Consider the following 25,889-nt stretch of genomic DNA (forward strand, 5'->3'; position numbering starts at 1 on the left):
TGAACATGGGCTCCCTCAAAACCCACTGTGAGGCAAGATGAACTAGTGGACTGAGAGCCTGGAACTCCTGGATTTTATCCTTGGCTCTGCCACTGATCTTCTGTATTACCTAAGACAACTCACTTCACTTCTGCGCCTCAGTTTCCCCATCTGTAAAACCAGGGGTTCATGTCCCCCTCAAAAGGGTGTCCTGAGGATTACAATTTAGCTAGTGCTCGGAAAGCACTCCACACTATAAAAGTGCTGAGTGTTACTATTTAGGGTCCCCCTGGAACTCAAGGATAATGGTGATAAAGGGGAAGAGCATAACACCAACAGCAGGCTCAGAAAGCAGCTACTCCAGCCTGCATGCCCTCCTAGATGAAAACCCTGGTCTTTCCCCCTCAGTCCTTGAGCTGCAGAAACTTTCTTGAAGGCAACCACCTCCTCCCCACCAACCTGGAGCAAGATCAGGTGTTCTCAGCCTGTGGGCCATGACCACCATGCCCTTCCCAGATTGCCAAATGAGAGGAAGGTCCCAGCTAGGAGGCAGGAGGTCCCAATATGGAAGAGGTTGAGGACCATGGCTCTAGACCACCGCATCTGTTGATGGGAACCCTGCCCTGCTCACTTTCATATAAGCAAGGCTCCCAAGGAAAGAGCCACACGCACACTGCTCCCAGGAGACGGGCATGGTATACACAGCTTTCCATGCAGAACCATCTGTTGTGAGGAATTCCCGTGAGGGATTTTTCAGCCTGGTTCGGACTCTGCCTAACTCCTTTAGACATTATCTGCTCATACACTTGCATGTTTGGTGAATACATTAAGCTGAACAGATAAAGGAAGAGAAATTTTTTTAGCTTTCAATGGATCAGTCCAAAGATTAGTTCAATTGCTTGGCCTACTGCGGCCTCCTCTCACACACACACGCCCATCCTGCATGTGTTCCCCACCCTTGTAATAGCAATAGCTGCACTGGGTTGTATTTCTAACTTGTGCAGCTATTACACTGTTTTGGTTGGTTTGATTTTGCCAATCCCAGTCTAGTCTGGTCCGCTCCCCCTTGCCCGGGGACTGGAGAGAGGGACTCACCACAAGTTGAGCATTTTCAGGCAGCTACAGAGAGTGTGTAGAGAGAAAAACACAGAAAGGAAGAAAGAGCAATTAGTTCACAGAGGTGGGATGAAAGCATGTCACTGCGAGCCATGCAAACATGCAGTGCAGATCGGCAGACACATATGCCTTGCCCACCCACCCTCTCTATTCCCTATTCCATCTGAGGCCCCCACAGCTCATTGCAAGAGATACCCTGACAAGTCACTGCTGAGAAGTAGGATGTGTTTTCACTGTCCTGTTGCCTGGGATAAACATACCGGGACATCAGAGTGTCAACAAGGAGTAGCCATCAGGGAAGTCTGTGGCTGAGAGGGTGGCTGGCCCACCAGGAAGGGACCCAAACCACAGACAGTCAGACAAGGGCTTATGGCCTGGATGAGATGCCATGTTGACCACAGCTGCCGGGGAGAGGGAGCCCCTTCATTCACTTACACCACAAGCAGAGTCTGCAGCATTTGCTCTGGCTCTCCCTGCTTGCCCACAGATGCAGAGAGGTGAGACACAGCCCCACTTTTCCCAACATGCTACCTCAAAAACTGGCAGGGAGCCAGGCAATCCAGCTAGCCCTGGCCCTCCCTCTGAGTGGCCCATCTTACTACAGAACAGTAGCACCAGGCCAACTGGGAGCACATTTCAGGTTGCCTGTGTCCACAAGACTTCCAGCCTCCTGACATACTCAGATAAGTGAAGGGAGGACAAGTTTGGACTTGTGTGACAGAGACAACTTGCAGGGAAAGACGAGGGGACATCTCGCTTATTAACACTAACCCAGTAGTCTATACCGGGTAATCATGACTAAATCAGCCAGTACAAGAGAGTCTCCACTGGAATGCCACATGATCACCAAAAAGAGACTCAAACCACAAACCTAGGGACTGGAAAGGGGAAACCAACTCCTAACCATCTCATACGGGATGTGTAGGGCACCATTGTCCTTCCTCACAATAAAGCAAACAACTGCTGATGCCAAGACAGGCTAATAGGATATATTGATTATTTGTACTGTGGTGGCACTGAGGAGTCCCAGTGATGGCCCAGGCCCCCACTGTGCTAGGCGCTGTACAGACACAGAACAAAAAGATAGTCCCTGCCCCAAAGAAACTCTTGCTGATCCTTTCTTACATCTGGCCATAAGCTAGGGGTGGGGCCCAAACTGTGCACAGCTGAGGGCTGTGTTGGCAAATCATCAGGAGGCTGAAGGCCCCATCTATGGAATTTGCATAACAGGACTGCAGCCACTCTGCTCTACTAGAGATGTAGCCACGGACTACACATCCCAGCAAGCAATGCAGCATAGTCTCTCCGATCAAGACAGCTAGGACCCATAGTCCCTATTGGCTGCACTGTCCATACTGGGCAGTGGCCAATGCCGCAAGCTGCCCTTTTGTAGCTGCCCAGCTTACAGGAGGCACATAGCCCTTCAGCTGTTGCATCCCCTGGCTGGGAAGGGAACAGAAAGATGTTACTAGGGCTCCTCACTGCAAGATGATTATTGTAGCTCACTACCCACATGGGTCAATGGTGACATGGGCACTGTGGAAGTGATTTCCAAGGGTCAAAGAAATGGACGATGACAAAGAGCCACTCACTCTCAGGGATAGCAGGGGTGAGACTGGTGCTTAGCATTGGAGCCAGCTCGACAGGTGCTTTGCACCTCAAGCCTTTATGACCCAGGCAGTTTCTTATCTTCCTTCAATCCATTTCCAGCAAAAGACCCCCCCCAAAAGGCCAAGAAACACAATGCCTGCCGAGCGATAAGAATTCCACTGAGCCACACTGTGGCCCACATCAGAGATGACCTGTGCCTGCCAATAGTGGGAGGCAGAGTGAGGGCAGTGTTACTGAGCATGCTCAGTCCATATAAGCTTGCTCAGAACACGCCAAGCAGCAAATCAAGGGGGCACGTGACCCTGCATGTCCATTCCCCCGCCCCCCCCAGCTCTGGCCCAGATCATGGAGCAATTCCCGGCACATGAGCCAGTTCAAAGGCAGCCTCCGAGCCATTCAGCCCTCTGTGGGGGAAGTCAGTTTTGTCATGCCATGACTGAGCCTTCAACCCCATTCCAGTGACTCAGCGGGGTTCAAAGCCCTTCCTGGTTCAGAGGAGGGGGCAGGCACTCTGCTGCCGCTCAAGTGGACAGCAGGCTCCACGTCCTAGCTCCTGTTTAACAAAGATCATGCAAAGTGCCACACAGTGGTGCTGGAGGGCAGCACACATGCAAGAGAAGCACAATGGCCAAGACAGCAATCCCTCCCCCAACCCCACCCCATTTTCTGAAAAGCTATGGAGGGAACATCCTGCTACCCCACGCTGGCAGCTCAAAGGGAGATTTACTAGCCTCACAGGCAGAAGGGCTATTTACAATTTCAGCCTCATTCAGCACCTACTGGACTGGACCAGGGAAGATTCATGGCAAAAGCCCTGCAAGGGCTATTTTCAGACCACTCTGCCTACATGGCCTCTAGCTCTCACAGGTAGGAATACAATGTTGCTAGATTGACAATTCCTTCACTGTCCCGGGGCTGAGCTGTTTGTGTGCACGCAGCAAGAGCAGAGGAGACACCTCCAGATCAGGGAAGGTGCACCAGAAGTCTCACATTCGATTTTCACATTGTTGTTTACCACTATCTCGTTTGCAACGCATGCTCTGGCCAAAAGTTACATTCTCCAGGCATCATAGAGAAAAGAGGCAGCAGCAACACTGAGGTACCATGCAAAAAGCAGCGATATTCAAGGAAAAGTTATGGATACAAGCATCAAATATCTAAACAGGTAAAATCCTCACTCCTTTCAAATACAGAGGATTTAAAACCACATCAATAAACAGCCTATTTGTAAAGCAAACATACTTAGCTTCTTCCACCACTTCCACCTCAGCCTGTGCTGTGATTGGTGCATTGGAGTGTGCCCCTGTTGGGTCGTCAACATTCAGTTCTCCATTGGTCGAACTGACCACCTGAAACACAAAACAAAAGCAGCTAGTAATGAAGTCTTTTGGCAGGGTTAGTCAACAGCTCACAATTGAGTGGTAGGTCTGTCCCGACAATGGATACTGTAGAAAGAACATGTGAAACCTACAGCATGAATACAAGGCACTTTCGACTGTTTACTCCTTTCTTCTGGCCACGGTACACCCTCCTAGAAGTCTGTAGGATTCAATGAGACTTCCCACAGCAGTGATTGAGTGCCAAAGTAGGCCTGTTCTCTACAATACGTTCTCCACAGTGCTCGTTTTTAATGGATCAAACGATGGGACTTCCACTGCTTCCTTTGGGAGGCTGTGCCACAATGTGTCTCTTATATTCAAACTAATTTTTCCTCGTTTCATCCCATGACTCCTACTTCTGCCCTTGTAATATCTGGTTATGTGGGACATTTCTGCTGAATATTTCCCCCCCAACACTTTTACAGCAGATTTTTCTATAGTCACCAACTTCTGAGTCCCAAGCTTTTGACTCCCAGCAGCTGAGAAACAGCTGAAGAGGTCAATACAAAATAGGTCTAAGGGTTTTGACACTAGGTAGCAAGTTATCTTGTGGAGGCAAAATGGATTCCTTAGGACTTGGATACCAAACTGATAAAGGCACCGTCTGAATATGGTACACCAGGAGCCTGAGCGTCAGTAACTCCTCTGCCCTTGTCACTGCTGCTGATGGCAGAGGAACTGATTTGGGAACATACTCTACCTCATTTTCCTCAGAGAACTGAATTCTTTTGCTTAAAATAATTTTCTTGTGGCAAGGTGTGTACTTGAACCCTAATTTCCATTTCCCTCCATATAATTCACATCATATGCTGCTCAACCATTCTCACCATTGGTGGTTTTAAAGCACCCAGTTCTCCAGCTCCTCAGAGTCCGAGATACTGTAACCAGGAGAACAAGGAGGAGGTTCTGAGAAACTCAGTCACCATACTACAGCAGCTGCAACTATGATGACAATGATTATGGAACAGGTTCACTGAAGACCAGACTGTAGCTACTCTGGTTGACCCTCCAGACTCATCTGGAAAGCACCAAGGACTCTTGAGTACTACTGAAAACCTCTACAACTGCAGATTCTTGAAGTGACTACACATCCTGGCCAAGTGGTGAATGATGTATGATTGCTCCCACTCCTATTACCTTGTCAGAAGGCAAAGACAAAGTACCATGCATACCACTTGCTATTATCCCACATTTAGGAAGAGTTAGAGATTGAGGTTGTAATGGTGATAACCAAGTCTGGGAAGTAGTATGGCCTACGCTGCTGTCAGATGTCAGGACTCATGGTGTTACCAGGTACTTCCTGTTGGGCTGGGATGACCTGATCACCAGAGACATTAAGTGGGGTGGAGGGTGGCAGACCCCACCCAACCTGTGCCTAAACACTTCCAAATTCAGTGCCTTTCCCAAGTGTTGCTTCTCCGCAGATGCTGACCCTGGTGCTATTTACGCCTTCTCTGGTGTTGCCTCTTCTGCTGCTACTCTGGAATGAGCTGATTTATGTAGGGCCTCAGCCCCCCCGTGCCCTGGAAGGTTTTGCTAAGGGTTAATAGTTAATTGAAGCCAGCAGGGCCATCCCCTAGTTGTAAGTTCTAGGGGCATGTCTACACTACAAACTTTTGCTGATGCAAGTGACATTGACACAAAGCCACCACAGGTAGCAAGTTAGCATATTGCTTGTGCAGGTGCATACTTGGCACCTTGTGTTGTCACAGCGTGTATTCGCCAGGAGTGCTTATGTCAAAGCACAGTGCGGTGTACCATGCGATGCACCATCCTGCTGTGCAACTCGCCACCTTCCAGTGCACTGTCTGTTTGGAAGTTCTGGCAATGCATGGTGGTCCAGAAATGAGTTGTGCAGGGGTGACTGGGAGCAAGGGGTCAAGTTCCCATCATGCAACTTTCTCCACCCCAAAATGTCATCTCTATCCCATAATTTTTGCACCTATTTTGAAAATCCCATGAACCCACATGTGACTCATCACTGTCTGCCATCTGTGAGAGAAGCATGCAGCCTGCACAGCTCTGTACTCTTGCCATGAGCGTTGCAAGCACAAGACACACTGATCCTTCAGTATTTGCAGAGTCGCAAGAAGAGCCATGGGAAACAGGGTGATTTCCTGGAGGTCAGATTGCGGTGGGACATAATGAGAACCAATTCAAGATTGTTGGTGGTGCTCAAGGAGCAGTTGCAAACAGTGGAATGTCACTTCTGGGCCCAAGAACTGGGCACTGGCTGGTGGAATCACATGTAACAGAGGCTTGGGATGACGGCTGCAGAACTCTCGGATGTGCGAGGATCAGTGTGCCAAGCCCGCCCCAGCCCTCCAGTGCAGAGACACCAAAATGAGAGCTGCACGGACAATGGAGAAGCGAGTGGTGATGGCACGATGGAAACCTGCAATGCTGGATTGCTACTGGTCAGTGGGAAATCATTTTGGAGTTGGAAAAGCCACTGTGGGGGCCATTTTCATGCAAATTAATCATCTCCTGTTACGCAAGACTGTGACTCTCAGCAATGTGCAGGATATAGTGGATGGATTTGCAGCAAAGGGGTTCCCAAACTGCAACAGGGATGTGTACACATCTCTCTATTTTGGCACCTGACCACCTTCCCACAGAGTACCTCAACAGAAAGGGCTGTTGGATCCCCAGGGACCTTTTACCAACATCAGGGAAAGTGCAAGACACTCACATCTTTAGGAACACAGGACTGTTCAGAAAGCTACAAGTAGGGACTTTCTTTCCTGACGAGCAGATTACCATTGGCAATGTTGAAATGCCAGCAGTGATCCTGGGGGATCCAACCTACCTCTTACTCTCTTGGCTCATGAAGCTGTACACCGGCCACCTGGACAGCACGAAGGAAAGATTCAACTATCGGCTCGGCAGGTGCCAAATGACAGTTGAATGCACTTTTGGTAGACAAAGGGGGATGGCATGGTTTACTCAAAAGACTGGATCTTCGTGAGAAAAATATCCCACTGGCTATATCTGCCTATTGTGTCCTGCACTATATCTGTGAGGCAAAGGGGAAAAGTTGCCACTGGGGTGGAGGTGGAGCAGCTGTCTGCTGAATTTGAACAGCCCAATGCAAGGGCTATCATAACAGCTCAGTGTGCAGCTACATGGCTCAGGGAGGCTTTGAAAGAGCACTTAATGGCAAGTCACAGTTGTGGTGGACTGTGCTCTACCTAGGCCTGAAGTTTGGGGCCTCTTAGGAATTGTGTGGTGCTTGGCGCACACCTATGAATAGAACACTGACAAAGTACTGCTGTGATGCTTGCTGTACATTTATGATTATTACACTCTTTGTCACTGATCCTGTGAATTGTGTCACAGTAAAGTAAGTGGATGCCTTTGATACCACCAGTCATTCTGCAACATATGTTGGGAACTAATAAAGATGAATTATTTTCCAAACAAGAGAGTTTTATTGAGTAACAAACACACTTCAAAACTTCTGTGCACGTTAAAAGCAAATTAATAAATTTAGTAGGATTTTAATGTAACAGAATTTAACAAAAGGAAAGGAACATTCATGTCCATTTTGGTTACGCACGCATCATCCGTGGCTCTCACAGGTCAGCGTATGTGAAGCTGTGTCATCTTTACTGTCCCTTGGTGTGCCATAGTAGGGGTAGAGATGCGGTCTCTGATGCCATGTGAAATATTGGGGGGGGGGGTATAGGGAGATACTATATTGGAGTTCTCCATGGACTGCAAAGGGAGGCAAGCCCGGGACTACTGAAACTGTAGATTCACAGGAGCCTGTATTATCTGTGTTTGCAGCAGAAGCCCCATTATAAACTGGTGCAACTTCCTCTGACTCTGTGGCCTCTCTCCTCTCAGCTCTTTCCTTCTCCAGGCTGTCTGCAATATTCATCCTCCAGGTCCTCTGCTGACAGCCTGATGCAGCACTGACTTGCAGGATCTTGCTGAACATGTCATCCGAGTCCTCTTCTTTCTCCTCCTTATCTGACTCAGGCATTCTGAGAGTGTGGAGGGGATCCCTTGAAGGCTGCAATGGCAGCAGCTACAGATAAAACACAGAGGTACCAAAGTCACAACAAAAAGCGAAAGTTAAGATACAGATCTCCCTTCCTGTGCATGCCTGAAGTTTTAAACAAGACATGCTTATTGACACCTCTGCTTCGGAGTGCTTGTGCACAGCTCCATGCACAGATCCTGCTGTGATGACTATAGCCTGCCAGGGGTGAGGGAAATGAGGAAGGAATTGCTCAATTGCATGAAATGATGAGTAACAAGATATTGGTACTGAATATTGGTACTTTTTCCACAGGGGATCCTGAGGGTAACAGGCACAGAGAACACAGCTGCTGCTGGCGTCCTTTAAGCCACCCTGGCCTGTGTGCTGCTAGCCTGTGTACTGCAATGGTGTCTGCTGAAGTTATTGTTGACTGGTGCGGGAAACCGTCCTACTGCGGAGGAAGAAATAAGGCTGCCATCCCCAGAAAACTGCTGGAGAGGATTGTAAAGGACCTGCATGAAAGTTTCATTGAAATCTCTTAGGAGGATTCAAGAGACATCCCTAGGTACATAAACTGCTCTTCATGGCCCCCTGCCTAACTGTACAGGGGAATGAAAAGCAGATAATGTTACCTGGCTTAATTGTACTGCTGCCTCTTCTAGTACCAGTAAATTAATGAAAAGTCGATAACTGTGTCCTGCTAAGTTGGGGGTTCCAGCAGAATAATGGGAAATAAATTTACACACTTTTCCTTCCCCTTCATCAAGCTTGCCCCTGCTTGACTGCCAGGACTGGCTGGAGTGCAGTGGAGTCAGAAACAGGTCTTGGGTCACGGCATAACTAGACCCCTCAGTTGCATGTCCCCCATCCTCCTCCTCATCTTCGCTGTTCACGTCAGGGGCCTGAGACTCAGGCTGCTCAGAAGTATCCATGGTGGCATGTGGGGTGGCAGTGGGGTTTCTGTCAAGTATGGCATTATGTTCTTTGTAAATGTGGCAGGTCTGTGGCTTGGCTCTGGATCAAAGGCCTCCGTGACCTTCTGGTATGCCTGCCGCTGCTCCTTTGCTTTCACATGGCACTGCTGCTGATCCTTGTTATACTCCTTCTCCTGCACCCCTTGTGCAATCTACTCTGAGATGTCCACGTTTCTACAGCTGGTCTGTAGCTGCGCTTGCACAGTCTCTTCTCCTCACAGACCCAGGAGATCCAATTTGTCCTGTTTACTTCAAGCCAGAGCATGTCTGGAGCACGTAACCATCACGGTCAGCTGGGCAGTTGCACACAACAGTGGAGAGCTGCTAGGTGTGCTCACCAAGCTGGACAATCAGGAAAAGGCATTTTAAAAATCTGCAGGGCTTTAAAGGATGGGGGGGCCTTCTGGTCTCCGTGACTCCTGGGCAGTGAAGTTCACAACTGTGCCCAGAGTGGTCAGTGCTGGACATTGTGGAACAACTTCTAGAGGACTCTTACGGTTGACACAGATTATGTAGCATCTACATTCAAGCTACTTCAACCTCAATACGTCAACCATGGCTCAACACTGCTTAGAGAGGTGGTGTTACTATGTCGGTGGAAAGGGAAGCCTGGTGTGAGACAAATTTAAGTGTCAACTAGGTTGATGCAAGGTAGCTTATGTCAACCTAATTTTATAGCATAGACCAGGCCTAGGGCAGTTAAACTTTCTGTAGATGCTTTTCATTAAGCCTAACTTCTCAGTGGGCTTGGGTTTTCTCTTTGTTTTTTACCCAGTAACAATTTACTATGTCACACATGGCAAATTCCTTCCAGGAAAAACAGCTGCTGTTCAAAAACTGACCCCCTAGAAGACCCAGAGATCACCAGGCATCAGTTGAGGAACTCTTTAGGTGACCATGATACAGAAATGAGAGTAGATGATGTTTATGGGCACAGCGGAGCAGCTCTGATTTCCACTAACAGGTAATGTAGAATCACAGGGCTAGAAGGAACCGCAGGGGTCATAGAATCATAGAATCATAGAATATCAGGGTTGGAAGGGACCCCAGAAGGTCATCTAGTCCAACCCCCTGCTCGAAGCAGGACCAATTCCCAGTTAAATCATCCCAGCCAGGGCTTTGTCAAGCCTGACCTTAAAAACCTCTAAGGAAGGAGATTCTACCACCTCCCTAGGTAACGCATTCCAGTGTTTCACCACCCTCTTAGTGAAAAAGTTTTTCCTAATATCCAATCTAAACCTCCCCCATTGCAACTTGAGACCATTACTCCTCGTTCTGTCATCTGCTACCATTGAGAACAGTCTAGAGCCATCCTCTTTGGAACCCCCTTTCAGGTAGTTGAAAGCAGCTATCAAATCCCCCCTCATTCTTCTCTTCTGCAGACTAAACAATCCCAGCTCCCTCAGCCTCTCCTCATAAGTCATGTGCTCTAGACCCCTAATCATTTTTGTTGCCCTTCGCTGGACTCTCTCCAATTTATCCACATCCTTCTTGTAGTGTGGGGCCCAAAACTGGACACAGTACTCCAGATGAGGCCTCACCAGTGTCGAATAGAGGGGAACGATCACGTCCCTCGATCTGCTCGCTATGCCCCTACTTATACATCCCAAAATACCATTGGCCTTCTTGGCAACAAGGGCACACTGTTGACTCATATCCAGCTTCTCGTCCACTGTCACCCCTAGGTCCTTTTCCGCAGAACTGCTGCCTAGCCATTCGGTCCCTAGTCTGTAGCGGTGCATTGGATTCTTCCATCCTAAGTGCAGGACCCTGCACTTATCCTTATTGAACCTCATCAGATTTCTTTTGGCCCAATCCTCCAATTTGTCTAGGTCCTTCTGTATCCTATCCCTCCCCTCCAGCGTATCTACCACTCCTCCCACTTTAGTATCATCTGCAAATTTGCTGAGAGTGCAATCCACACCATCCTCCAGATCATTTATGAAGATATTGAACAAAACCGGCCCCAGGACCGACCCCTGGGGCACTCCACTTGACACCGGCTGCCAACTAGACATGGAGCCATTTATCACTACCCGTTGAGCCCGACAATCTAGCCAGCTTTCTACCCACCTTATAGTGCATTCATCTAGCCCATACTTCCTTAACTTGCTGACAAGAATACTGTGGGAGACAGTGTCAAAAGCTTTGCTAAAGTCAAGAAACAATACATCCACTGCTTTCCCTTCATCCACAGAACCAGTAATCTCATCATAAAAGGCGATTAGATTAGTCAGGCGTGACCTTCCCTTGGTGAATCCATGCTGACTGTTCCTGATCACTTTCCTCTCATGTAAGTGCTTCAGGATTGATTCTTTGAGGACCTGCTCCATGATTTTTCCAGGGACTGAGGTGAGGCTGACTGGCCTGTAGTTCCCAGGATCCTCCTTCTTCCCTTTTTTAAAGATTGGCACTACATTAGCCTTTTTCCAGTCATCCAGGACTTCCCCCGTTCGCCACGAGTTTTCAAAGATAATGGCCAAGGGCTCTGCAATCACAGCCGCCAATTCCTTCAGCACTCTCGGATGTAACTCGTCCGGCCCCATGGACTTGTGCACGTCCAGCTTTTCTAAATAGTCCCTAACCACCTCATCTAGTCTAATCCTGGGAAAGATGCAGGATTTACCGAGTCTAAACTATCCAAGACACATGGCTATCCAGCCTTCTTTTGAAAATCTCCAGCGAAGCAGCTTCCACAACTTCCCAAGGCAGTCTGTTCCATTGTCCTACTGTTCTTACAGTTGGGAAGTTTGTCCTGAGATTTAATCGAAATCAGGTAGAGATTTAAGGGTTGGCCACATGATGGAGGAAGTCTCTGCAGAGATTAAGAGGCTGCAGTGACTAAGGGCTTGGCTACACAGGGAAATCTACTGGCATAACTATATTGGTACAATTATATCAGTATAGCTATACTGGTATAATGCTTCCTGTGGACACTCCTATTTCAGAGTAGAAGTGCCTTTTTTCAGTTTAGCTTATATCACTTTCAAACACACAAGCTAAACTGCAAAACGGCACTTTTATTCTGAAATAAGAGTGTCCACCCAGGGTATACCACTGGTATAGCTGTAGTGGTATAATGTATGTCTATACATTTTCCTTGTTTAGACAAATGCTGAGTCAATGTAGAACAGAGCCACATATATCCTGCAGACACTAATTCCTCATCCCAGCTTTCAATTTCTCAGGTGCCCAGAGAATTCTCTAAGTGAAAAGATGCACTAAAATGCTGGACTATAAAACACAAGTATCAGCAGCAAAGATTTATACCTCAGCAAGAACTGGTACTAAAGCTGCAAGCAGTCTTTCCACACAGAAGTTCTTGGGAAGCTTGAAAGTTTCTAGATCTCTTAGTGCACACCTATAAAGGGGACTTATAAGCATGCCATATAGCGTAAGAGTCACCTCATGGCCAGTCTGGCTGAGACCTGCATGTGGAGAATAATATCATCCTACCCAGGAGGAGATTTCCGTAAGCAATGATTAATTTACTGGTGCTATTACTCTCTCAGTAGAGTCTGTAGTTTGCACTTTCAATTGGGATTCTACAGCATTCTGAGAGCTCTAGGAAATAACTTCACCTCAGAATCATTCTTCAGCCAATGAGAGACCCTATGTGCCATTTTGGCTGGTGAGAAGCAACACCTTTAAAATCCCTCCTGAAGGAGGATGCAAAGGATTCTGTATGGCATAATCATAACCATGTGTGTAGAACTGTATTTGGCATTTGACAAGTGTTTACTCTGTGCTGCACATAGTACCCTACCTAGAAGGAAGGAGGGAGAAGAACAGCATGCAGTTCCACAGACCAGCATACCAATCCTTTATGACTGAATATTCAAATAGCATTTTTGTAAAACACCCTCCCTATATCAGCGTGAATTAAGAACAAACTAGTTCACTGTGCGATGTGTATAACGCTTCTGAAGAATTTTCAAAAAGTAACAAGGCTCAATTCCTCAAAGGCTCAGACCTCTCTCACTCCCTCCAGTTCTGGCACACACCATGGAAGAAATCTCCTCACATTCACTTCTATACATCCAGTTCATATGGCCAAGCCACAGCTTGTGTCACAGAAACCAGAACTGAACATGCCAAGCAGCTGTCCCCTAACAGCCATGGCTAAAAACCACGAAGGAATTCAGTTCACCACTAAAACGAGCATTGATGGTACATGGCTCTCCTTATGCTTTAATGGCTTGTGTTCCTTCATTTTAGATATAGAGGCCAGGAGGAGGCTGCATTAAATGCATTTTGCACTTATTCCTCCCTGTCACTAGTGTAATAAAGCTAATCTTTGCTAGGCTGGAAGGCAGTAAGAGATAGCTGATTTATGAAAAAGAAAATTTTTTTCCACTGATTCGGAACTACGGAGTTGTGCATAATGTTAACCTTTATAGCGTTTACTACTATTACTCATTCCATCTTCATTACCACAGTTTATTACGTCGCTTGTTGCATCCTAGCTCTTAAGCAGCCACAGCTCCTGCCCCAAAGAGCTTACACTTTACATTTGTACGACACTTAGCACAACCGGGCCCCAACCCTGACTGGGTCCTTAGGCTGCTTCTCAAATACAAACAAACAATTATGAGGTAATACATTGGGGAGCTGGAGAAATACAAAGTCAATAGAACCTCAACGTAGCATCACTGGCTGTGATGCCATTTAGTGACAGTATTTTAATGAGCTTCTCTCATCAGTCTGAAGGGAAAAGTAACTGTACATCTTCCTCCCACTAGCCATTCTACAGTCCATCACTACAGTCAACCCAGTGATGCCCCTGGATATATCTCATATCAGATGCATTCAACCATCTGCTCAGACACAGTCTACATATAAAAACTGAAGAAGAGCAGTAACTTTTCCGAGCACTTTTGTGCTTGTATGCAACAACCCACTTCGTTTTATGTCAATTGTCAGTTACATACCTAATTATGTCTTATAGCTTAATTACATCATTTTGGAGAGTTGTATAGTCAGTATACAATCCCATTCCGTATTCTCTCCACTAGTTATGAGTGTAAACAGGAATAGAATTTCTTCATATACACTAAACTGTGATTAACAGTTTATCTGACAATCAAGTTTTGGTAGATAGCTCCATGTATCTTATTTTAAATAATTCCTGGTCGAAAGATATTGCAGGGACTGTAGCAGTAAGCGGAGTTGACCAGTCATTGGTCCTCTTGCGTGTCATGAGACTGTAGTTTAAGCATTAAGCTACTGCAGGACAGGGCTTGTCTGCTTGTGAAGAGCACCCAAAAAGCACAGTTGCTTCTGAGTGCACACAGTTCTCCTGATCACAGGAATATTGTAGCTGAGATTCAATGAGACTTCAGGAATTTTAAGCAGATTCTAATGGCAAAGCTGTGCAGGTCAGGAAGAGGTAATACCTGTACTGATCCCCCATGCCGGTCTGCAGCCAAGTGAGATGTCAGGTACGAGGTATTTGTCTGCCGGCTTGGTTGGATCTCCCACTCTCCTCGGCGGTCTGATGATGCTGTCTGCTCAGGCATTCAGAAGCATGACAGCAAGAGATGGAAGGAAAGATAAAGGTGAGCCCAGGCAAAGCAATGAAAATATATTAGTTAGTGGGGTTAGTTCACTGAAAAAAGCAAGGCATTTAAAGAACATTTAGGTTGGTTAGAAGTTCATTTTACCATTGCACGCTTGAGAGCAGTACGTGTTGGAGAGGATTAATTCAACCCAGCAAATGGAGAAATGAATTTTCAGAAAACATCTGAGCTACTTCAGTGTGGGTTCTGTTTAAATATTTTGACAAAGGAATTTATAAACTAATGAATGGAACTGTAACGTACTTTTAACTAGGCCTGTCAGGACACAGACGCTACAGCTTGTCTGCAGTGGGGTCAGACACACAAATCCAGCCTCCACAGGACATAGGGCTTTTGAGCCCAGGAGCCCAAACTACAAGATGTTTGATGAGAAACCACGTTTATTATACCAGGAGCTGGTTTCAAAACACACCCAATAATGCAGAAAGAAATGTGCTCAAAAGTTTTCACACCTACTTTGCAAAAGTGTGAGTTTTGCCTGAAAACAAGTCCTAGTAAATCAGAAGTTGTTATAATGTTCTCTTCTTCCAAATGGAGACAAAAAGTACTAAACTAGTCAAAGAGGTCAAAGCCATTGCTTTCAGCTATCATTACTTAGCAGGAAAGTTTCGTAGGCTCTGGCTACACTATGAGGCTTTTAGCGACACAGCTGTGCTGTTACAGCCATGCTGCTAAAAGGCACACCGTGTAGCTGCTGTTTGTTGAGAGCTCTCCTGCCGACAAAAAACTTCCACCCCCCATGAGTGGCAGCAGCTTTGTCAGCAGGAGAGTGCTCCTGCCAACAAAGTGCTGTTCACACTGGTGCTTTTCGTCTGTAAAACTTTTGTCTTGGGGGGGGGGGGGGGAGTTTGGGTTTTTTTTTTTTTTTTTTTTTTTTTTTTAACATCCCTGAGCAACAAAAATTTTGCCAACAAAGTGCCAGTGTAGACAAACCCTTAGCTACTCCTGAAACGTCAAGTATTAGCCACTAAAACAGAAGAAACAATGGCTTGCTCCATAATGGTAAATCATATGTTCCCATAAAAACAAAGGTCTTCTCTATGCAATATGTGGCCAATGCATCTATCTAACCATGGGAACTATCAAACCAGTGTGTTAAACAAAAGTAAAAAAGCATCAGTAAGGAAAAAGAGAAGGACTGGTTGGAGAGAAGAATGGAACACTATTGGGACACACTCCATCTAAACAATCAGGGAACATACAGAAAAACTGACCTCTCTCAGTGCTTTTCATATACCTTTGCAGAAATTAATATAACTGGACAGTGGAGTTCACAAAGCGTAACTTTTGGGAAGAGAGATACAAGCTACATCTAAAGACTAATACTGCACAAAGAGTAGACTCTTTGCCGGGTCACATGCTCTTTCTGCCCCAAGTGCAATCAGTACCTCTCACAAAGTAGAACTAGCTCAAATTAATGGTGAGAGACTGTTGTGCTTGGCATCCACTTATAAATACAGCACTTTACTAGGAAGCTTAATTCAGCTATCTGAACAATAGAGCTGGAACGTTCTCTAAACTGGAGAGACTAATGCAAATACTTCTCAATGCTCTCAGGGCTTGTCTACAGGAACATAATTTGTGGCCAACTGGCTGTAAATTTACACTGCATTAGTGTACAGCAAACTAAGTGCCCATGTGGACACTACTCTGGGCACTAGAAGCTCCTTAGTGCACTTTGATCTACTCTTTCAAAGTGGTGTAGATCAAAGTGCACTAAGGAGCTTCTAGTGCACAGCAGCTGGGGCCACTTGGACACTTAGCATGCCGTATGTGAGCGTGGCCTTCATTTACATCCCAGCTTGCCATGAACTAAGCATTCATTTAGACCAGTGGCTCTTAACCTTTCCAGCCTACTGTACCCCTTTCAGGAGTCTGATTTGTCTTGCATAACCTCAAGTTACACTTCACTTAAAAACTACTTGCTTACAAAATCAGAAATCAAAATACAGATGTGCCACACCACACATTACTGAAAAATGGCTTTTTCATTTTTATCATATAATTATAAAATAAATCAATTGGAATATAAATGGTGTACTTCCATTTCAGCATATAGTATATACAATAGTATGAACAAGTCATTGGCTGTATGAACTTTTAGTTTGTACTGACTTTGCTAGTGCTTGTTATGTAGCCTGTTGTAAAACTAGGCAAATATTTAGATGAGCTGATGTACTCCCTGGAAGACCTAGGTGTACCCCTGGTTGAGAACCACTGATTTAGACAAGCACACAGCAGTAGACTACATGACAAGTCAGCCAATGAAACACCCGTTAGCTGTATTACTATCACCACAAAACACACACACACCAGTGCTACTAGGGCAGGACACTTGGTATTCCTTTCATGAGTGTCACATACACCACAGGGCTTCAGAATGTATAGACTTGAGACTAATTTGTATTTGATTTGCTCAAGTTATATGGTTTCCATCCTCTCTCTCTTCAATGAGGAACAAACAAACAAGGCTCTGGACTTTCTGAACTTATGTTGGTTCTGTGGAGGTAGTAGTGGACTGACTGCACATATCTGAAGCAGTGAGGGTGTTGGCCATATGTGAAATCTCAGACAAAGATGGTAGAATACTTTCTTGTTCTGATATGAAATGTGACTAATACTGATGTAGGTGAGGAATGCTGAGACGAAGTCCTGAGCAGAGAGCTGAGACTGAGGTCAACTGATGTCTAAGGCTTGAGTTTTCAGATTCCCATAGCATATGGACAATTAAGCACAACTTTATTAATGAAAAGTGAAGGTGAATGAGAAAGGTGCAGTTGAAAATGCACGAGAACCAGCACTAGTTCAAAGAGGACAAATGAACTCACTGTGCACCTGAAAAAACACAGTCCGGAAACAAAAGATCGGGGTTAACAGCTCAGACTGCTGTTGCCTGAAGCTGGAGGAGCGGGGAAGACCTTTTTGAAAGCCATCTATTGAGTATGATGTGATTCACAATTCACAGAATCAAGAGGTCTGGTTTGAAATACTCTTGGATTCTGTTCTGAGGTAAACAGATGGATATTATTGTACAGTTTGGTTTTGGACGACACAGCTGTAAGAAACTTGCTTCCCCATGCTCAAGCCCTAGGGGGTTATGCTCTCCAGTATGCACTCCAGTATGGGGTGAAAGGAGAAGGCTCGTGCCAGAAGAATTGACTGAAGAGGATATTTTACTCTAGTGTCCAGAAAAAGTTAACACTCTCATTACAGATTTATTGGCAGAAGAGAGTCTGGTGAGACGCTACTTCCCTGGGCAATGCCCTGGGTAAGTTAAAAGTTGCATGTATTACTAGTCTTGTGGGAGTTTTCCTCCCAAAACTCAAATGAACTATTTGCAGTTTCCTCGAGAAGTGGCAATATGTAGCCGATAAAGACATGCACCTCAGGAGTCTTCCCCTAGGACTCAAAGTACTTCTGAAAGGGATCAAGTGGCCAGGAGTGTTTGCATTTTAAAAACATTGTGGAGACTCTAAGGGTACATCTACACTGCATTAAGAGACCTATGGCACCGAGTCTCAGAGCCCGGGTCTGACACTGGTGGGAGAGAGGGCAGGGTCTCAGAGCTCAGGAGCTAGCACAACCCTTAACATCTACACTGCTACTTTTAGTGCCACAGCCTGTGTCCCAGAAGCCTGACTCAGTTGACCCGGTCCCACAGTTTTTTCTGTGCAGAGTACACCTACACTCAGATTTTCCCCTTTATGAAGTTACTGGCATAGAACAGTCTGGGGAAGCAATGCCTCCCTTCCTCCTCCACCTCTCAGGGGCTGAAGGAGGTCATATTAGCTTATATGAATGGAACGCCTTTTATCCCAATACACTTTATAGCAGTGATTCCTAATGGTTTTAACTGGAGTCTCCCTGGGACACAAACAACTGGGAATACCCCCCACCCCATGCTGTTATCACCTTTTCTCCTGTCCCTTTCATAGAATCATAGAATATCAGGGTTGGAAGGGACCTCAGGAGGTCATCCTGTCCAACCCCCTGCTCAAAGCAGGACCAATCCCCAACTAAATCATCCCAGCCAGGACTTTGCCAAGCCTGACCTTGAAAATCTCTAAGGAAGGAGATTCCACCACCTCCCTAGGTAACCCATTCCAGTGCTTCACCACCCTCCTAGTGAAAAAGTTTTTCCTAACATCCAACCTAAACCTCCCCCACTACAACTTGAGACCATTACTCCTTGTTCTGTCATCTGGTACCACCAAGAACGGCCTAGATCCATCCTCTTTGAAACCCCTTTTCAGGTAGTTGAAAGCAACTATCAAATCCCCCCTCATTCTTCTCTTCTGCAGACTAAACAATCCCAGTTCCCTCAGCCTCTCCTCATAAGTCATGTCCTCCAGCCCCCCTAATAATTTTTGTTGCCCTCTGCTGGACTCTTTCCAATTGTAGTGTGGGGCCCAAAACTGGACACAGTATTCCAGATGAGGCCTCACCAAAGTCAAATAGAGGGGAATGATCATGTCCCTCAATCTGCTGGCAATGCCCCTACTTATACAGCCCAAAATGCCATTAGCCTTCTTGGCAACAAGGGCACACTGTTGACTCATATACAGAAAGGCCAAGAACCTAGATATTGCATCCTCTGCCCACTCTCCCCTACCCCAACAGGAGCCTCTCATCCTTTTCTGTCTGTTCTCCACTCCCTTCCCTCATCTTCTCGTTTCTTGCTTATTCCTTCTCTCTCTCTCTCTGATGTGTATTTTGCTTCATGCTGCTGGCGATGATCTTCTCTGTCTCCTTTCGTGGTTGCTCCCCCACCCTAGTTTTTATTTATATTGCAGACATACCAGTTAGGGATAGAGGCTTCATTGTCCTAGGCACTGTGCAAACCACAGAAAGACACTTCCTGCCGCAGAGAGCTTAAAATGGAATTACTACCAAGCATCATGCTGATCAGGGTGCAGAGGTCTCCGAAAGAGGCAAGCTTGGCAGCTACCTACTGCTAACAGAAACATGTCTGCAGTTGGGAGTGGTGTGGCCAGTAGCACACTTATTTTTACCCTGAATTGGTTTAGCTTCAGCGTCTAGCCATTGAATCACATTATGCCTTTGGCTGCTAGATGTTTTAAGGATAAAATCCATTAATGATTGTAAGGTGCTCCAATATTACCCCGGACAGCCACAGAATCACTATGTAGATACTTAGACATAAGCGAGTGCACTAAAACCCACTGAAGATGAAAAATGAATAGACCTAAAGGCAGCACACAGAGCAGTAACTCGAGCTTTAATTGCTGCTGCAGCAGGGGGTTAAGATCTGATGCTGCTGAGATGAGCTAGAGCCTACATTAAGTTCCATACTCCAGACAAGCTTGGAGTTTTAACCCTCTTGGTCTCTAGTAATGGAAGGGGAAGAAGTCAAACAATGGCTGTTGGAAGCTCTGATATTCCCTGGCACAAAATGACAGATATAGCTTAACAGGGTAGGTGGCTGCCCTCTTCATGACAGATTGAGCGTGATCTCCTCATTGTGCCAATAATCATTTAGTTACATAGGGTCTTGTGCTCTCAGGTATCCTGGCCAGCCTACCTGCAAGTTTTTACTTTTCTAGGAAGAAAGGCCCGATGTATAACTATAATCAGAGAGCTCAGCTTAGTTCTGCACTACTTACAAAGGTTACAGGTTAGCACATACATTAAATGCTATAGCATTCTGAAATAGCCATATAACTCCCATCACCTCCTTCTGAGTTGGGTACCTGTATCTGAGAGAAGAACTTGCCCCAACAATTCATTTTTGTTTTAAATGGAGAAAAATAATGTTTAGTTGCTTCTGGGAACACAGGATAAATCACCGATACTTGAGAGTATAACTGCATGTTAAGTCAGTCAATTAACCCAAAGTTAAGCAAAGATCTTCACCCTAATCTATGGCTTGGCTAATAGTGGGCTAAAATGAATTACTCTTTAATTATGCTTTGTCAAAACGTGCTGTGCTGCAGAAATAATTTTCCATGGTACAAAATGCTTTTGGGAAGGATAAATATTCTGAGCACCTGATCACTCTGAGGCAGATACAGACACCTTAGAGAACAGATTTCACTTAGGAAAGTACCTAGTAAAGTACAGTGAAGAGAATCCAAACTCGCTTCTGGTGCCATTCCATTCTCTGGTCTTGGTTTTGTATAATTTGTCCTTTTGAAACAGCACACAGGAGCAGCTCGTGTATAGAACTACAGACTGAGGCAGGAAGTCTATTGGCCCAAGTTGTTCTATGGAACTCAGCTAAACTGCAACATACCGTCTGTGACCTGGCCTCTTACAGCTAACAGTGAACATCTCAAATCCAAACAGAACGTGGCTTTCTGCCCAGAACAGAACAGGGAGGGGGTGCCACAAAATAAGAGCAAAAGAGAACGGGAGAAGGGGAGAGACAAAACCAGCAAAAAATCCCCAGAAAACAAGAGAGTGAAAAGGGAAGGAGAAAGAAAATGGACAGAAAACAATGGCTGTTATATTCACAAGATGTGCCTGCGAACCGATGGGGAACCTATTCCAAAGAGGTCAGATTTTGACATGGGATTTGTAGTCTAGGTTGACTTTCCAGATATAGTTAGTTCTTTTAGAAGACGGGAAGGAGCACTGGAAAATGTTTCCAGAAGAAACTGATTACACCACAGTGGAGAAGTCTGGTGATCAAGTGGACTTTGCACAGCTTGTCCAGTGTCACCATTTCATCATGGAGAATGCCCACAAGGCACAAATCTCTCCCAGAACAGAAGGAAATTAACAGCAGTAGCTCACAGAGTTACCCTGGCCATACATATCCTCAATAAGGCATAAACAGGCACAGAAATATAGCAGGGAATTATATGTTGAGACAACTTCACCAACAAGGGTACAAGAGAAACTGTCCTCCATCAAACAATGGAAGTAGAACAAAGTACTCTCTGGCAATATAGGAAATGGTCTGAAGATCTGTGCCTTCAGCCAGTATCTTAAGCCCCACACAAGAGTCTGAATCAGGGTCCTTAGTGACGAATGGGCAGAGGGTCCTCATCCCTTCTGGCTCGGGAGGGAATCTTGTGGTAAGTTCGTATAAGGCCATATGTAAACCTCCAGGAGCTGGGATGACTTAGAGAGAGTACCATACCTCCTGCTACTTACTGGCTTTGGAGCCAGTGTTTTTTGTTAGGCTGCGGTGGGTAGTTGAGGGAAGGGAGTTAGTTACCTGCACATGCATATCAGGTGATGTGGCTTGCATCTCATTCATTTATGGTGGAGGGGAAGGGCAGGGCTCTCATCCTCCTGATGAGCCTAGGATTGGCACATGAAGTGATAAGATTTCCAGGTAAGAAACCCAGGCTGCAGAATGTGATCTCTGTTCATAGTGCTCCTATCTGATTTCTGCTTTGCTGCACCTGTCCTAGGTTTGTTTGTACATTGTTTCGAGTGCATGTTTCCACCTTTTTCTTTAGTTAATTTCTACTATGCCTCAGGTTTGGGATGTTTAACAGCACTGTTCTGACACCATATTTCTCCCTCATCTAAACCAGCAGTTGAGGCCAGGGTGCAGTATCACAAGCTGTGTACGAGCACAACACAAACTGCTGAGAGGGAGTTGTAGTTCAGTACTGAGGTGCATCAGAGTACCACTCTGGACACAGATTGGCCAGCGAGGCCTTTCTGGACATTACTGGCATTATGGTAGCACCTAGAGACCCAACCAAGGATTACACTGTTATTTGTTTGTACAGCCAGGGCAAGGGAGGATGAAGTAATAAAATGATCAGAGTTTAACAAAACAGAAGTTTCAGTTCATTCCTTATCTAATCAAGGCCAGACTCATGCCCTTGTAGGCATCATGACTGAGGCAGCTTTGAAAGGATTACAGGGCTGGCACCTTTAGAAATTTTGACATGGAAGGTTTCCTAAACAGAGCAGTATGGGAAAAGGCACACTGGTGTTTGGGGGAGAAGCAGACAGGCAGACTACAGAGGTTGCCATCGCTGAGAGAAAGCAGCAGTTAACAGCTTGACAAGTGGCGATGTCACTAGATCTCTATGGTGCAAGGCTGAAACTCTCACAGTATGTACATGAAACTGGAAGTCCCTGTGGTTCAGCTTCATCTGCCCATACTCACAGACCCGACTGAGTTAAAAGGACACGTCATTTAAAAGCCATATTCTTGCTTTAAATAGCATCCTCTCCCCTTCAGGAGTCAGAGGAAGCAATCTGCTGTGGAGTCCTTGCACTGTGAGACACTCATTTTCCTGGCTATGCTGCCCTTTGTGACAAGCAGACTCCCTTAAGAGTCAGAATTGAGATATCCAGCAGCCCACATATCACAAGGTCAGTTTTTCACAAGGGCACTTCCCACTTAGCCCTGGTCTACACTAGGACTTTAGGTCGAATTTAGCAGCGTTAAATCGATGTAAACCTGCACCTGTCCACACGATGAAGCCCTTCATTTCGACTTAAAGGGCTCTTAAAATCTATTTCCTTATTCCACCCCTGACAAGTGGATTAGCGCTTAAATCAGCCTTGCCGGGTCGAATTTGGGGTACTGTGGACACAATTCGACGGTATTGGCCTCCAGGAGCTATACCAGAGTGCTCCATTGTGACCGCTCTGGACTTAAGGAGCTGAAGCAAGCCTACCAGAAAACCAGAGAGGCGAACGGCCGCTCTGGGTCAGAGCCCCAAATATGCCGCTTCTATGATGAGCTGCATGCCATTTTAGGGGGTTCAGCCACCACTACCCCAGCCGTGTTGTTTGACTCCTTCAATGGAGATGGAGGCAACACGGAAGCAGGTTTTGGGGACAAAGAAGATGATGATGATGATGAGGTTGTAGATAGCTCACAGCAAGGAAGCGGAGAAACCGGTTTTCCCGACAGCCAGGAACTGTTTTTCACCCTGGACCTGGAGCCAGTACCCCCTCGAACCCACCCAAGGCCGCCTCCTGGACCCGGCAGGCGGAGAAGGGACCTCCGCTGAGTGTACCTTTTAAAATACTATACATGGTTTAAAAGCAAGCATGTGAAAGGATTAATTTGCCCTGGCATTTGCGGCTCTCCTGGATGTACTCCCAAAGTCTTTGCAAAAGGTTTCTTTGGAGGGCAGCCTTATTGCGTCCTCCATGGTAGGACACTTTACCACTCCAGGCCAGTAACACGTACTCGGGAATCATTGTACAACAAAGCACTGCAGTGTATGTTTGCTGGCGTTCAAACAACATCCGTTCTTTATCTCTCTGTGTTATCCTCAGGAGAGTGAGATATCATTCATGGTCACCTGGTTGAAATAGGGTGCTTTTCTTCAGGGGACACTCAGAGGTGCCCGTTCCTGCTGGGCTGTTTGTCTGTCGCTGAACAGAAATGTTCCCCGCTGTTAGCCACGGAGAGGGGGGAGGGTTGAGGGGGTAGCCACGCCGTGGGGGGAGGCAAAATGCGACCTTGTAACGAAAGCACATGTGCTATGTATGTAATGTTAACAGCAAAGTTTACCCTGAAAGAGTGTAGCCAGTGTTTTATAAAATGTGTCTTTTTAAATACCGGTGTCCCTTTTTTTTTTTCTCCACCAGCTGCATGTGTTTCAATGATCACAGGATCTTCTCCTTCCCAGAGGCTAGTGAAGATTAGAAAGAAAAAAAAAAAAATGCACTCGTGATGAAATGTTCTTTGAGCTCATGCTGTCCTCCCACACTGACAGAGCACAGACGAATGCGTGGAGGCAAATAATGTCAGAGTGCAGGAAAGCACAAAATGACCGGGAAGAGAGGTGGCGGGCTGAAGAGAGTAAGTGGTGGGCTGAAGACAGGGCTGAAGCTCAAATGTGGCGGCAGCGTGATGAGAGGAGGCAGGATTCAATGCTGAGGCTGCTGGAGGATCAAACCAGTATGCTCCAGTGTATGGTTGAGCTGCAGCAAAGGCAGCTGGAGCACAGACTGCCACTACAGCTCCTGTGTAACCAACCGCCCTCCTCCCCAAGTTCCATAGCCTCCACACCCAGACGCCCAAGAACGCGGTGGGGGGGGCCTCCGGCCAACCAGCCACTCCACCACAGAGGATAGCCCAAAAAACAGAAGGCTGGCATTCAATAAATTTTAAACTTTTATTGTAAAATTGTAAACTTTTAAAGTGCTGTGTGGCATTTTCCTTCCCTCCTCCACCACCCCTCCTGGGCTACCTTGGTAGTCATCCCCCTATTTGTGTGATGAATGAATAAAGAATGCATGAATGTGAAGCAACAATGACTTTATTGCCTCTGCAAGTGGTGATCGAAGGGAGGAGGGGAGGGTGGTTAGCTTACAGGGAAGTAGAGTGAACCAAGGGGCGGGGGGTTTCATCAAGGAGAAACAAACGGAACTTTCACATCGTAGCCTGGCCAGTCATGAAACTGGTTTTCAAAGCTTCTCTGATGCGTACCGCGCCCTCCTGTGCTCTTCTAACCGCCCTGGTGTCTGGCTGCGCGTAACCAGCAGCCAGGCGATTTGCCTCAACCTCCCACCCCGCCATAAACGTCTCCCCCTTACTCTCACAGATATTGTGGAGCGCACAGCAAGCAGTAATAACAGTGGGAATATTGGTTTCGCTGAGGTCTAAGAGAGTCAGTAAATTGCGCCAGCGCGCCTTTAAACGTCCAAATGCACATTCTACCACCATTCTGCATTTGCTCAGCCTGTAGTTGAACAGCTCCTGACTACTCTCCTGGCTGCCTGAGCCATGGCATTAAGGGGTAGGCTGGGACCCCAAGGATAACTATAGGCATTTCAACATCCCCAACAGTTATTTTCTGGTCTGGGAATAAAGTCCCTTCCTGCAGCTTTTGAAACAGACCAGAGTTCCTGAAGATGCGAGCATCATGTACCTTTCCCGGCCATCCCACGTTGATGTTGGTGAAACGTCCCTTGTGATCCACCAGAGCTTGCAGCACTATTGAAAAGTACCCCTTGCGGTTTATGTACTCGCCAGCTTGGTGCTCCGGTGCCAAGATAGGGATATGGGTTCCATCTATGGCCCCACCACAGTTAGGGAATCCCATTGCAGCAAAGCCATCCACTATGACCTGCACATTTCCCAGGGTCACTACCCTTGATATCAGCAGATCTTTGATTGCGTGGGCTACTTGCATCACAGCAGCTCCCACAGTAGATTTGCCCACTCCAAATTGATTCCCAACTGACCGGTAGCTGTCTGGCGTTGCAAGCTTCCACAGGGCTATCGCCACTCGCTTCTCAACTGTGAGGGCTGCTCTCATCTTGGTCTTCATGCGCTTCAGGGCAGGGGAAAGCAAGTCACAAAGTTCCA

The 25,889-nt window shown here is 46.4% G+C and overlaps 1 protein-coding gene across 4 annotated transcripts in view; it reads right to left on the bottom strand.

The window, feature by feature from the left end:
* The window catches only part of CSNK1G1 (casein kinase 1 gamma 1), a 231,767-nt gene that overhangs the window by 10,717 nt on the left and 195,161 nt on the right, over positions 1–25,889 (bottom strand). Inside the window, exons 11-13 of one of the 4 annotated variants that reach the window (XM_074965938.1) lie at positions 14,444–14,554; positions 3,949–4,055; positions 1,075–1,098 (exon numbers count right to left, since the gene is read on the bottom strand). In XM_074965938.1, the coding sequence (XP_074822039.1) occupies positions 1,075–1,098; positions 3,949–4,055; positions 14,444–14,554 (242 nt within the window). The remainder of the gene's footprint in view (positions 1–1,074; positions 1,099–3,948; positions 4,056–14,443; positions 14,555–25,889) is intronic. The other 3 variants (XM_074965940.1, XM_074965939.1, XM_074965941.1) reach the window with 3 other exon arrangements.

The sequence above is a fragment of the Natator depressus genome, chromosome 10, assembly GCF_965152275.1.
Source record: "Natator depressus isolate rNatDep1 chromosome 10, rNatDep2.hap1, whole genome shotgun sequence".
Taxonomy (NCBI): domain Eukaryota; kingdom Metazoa; phylum Chordata; order Testudines; family Cheloniidae; genus Natator; species Natator depressus.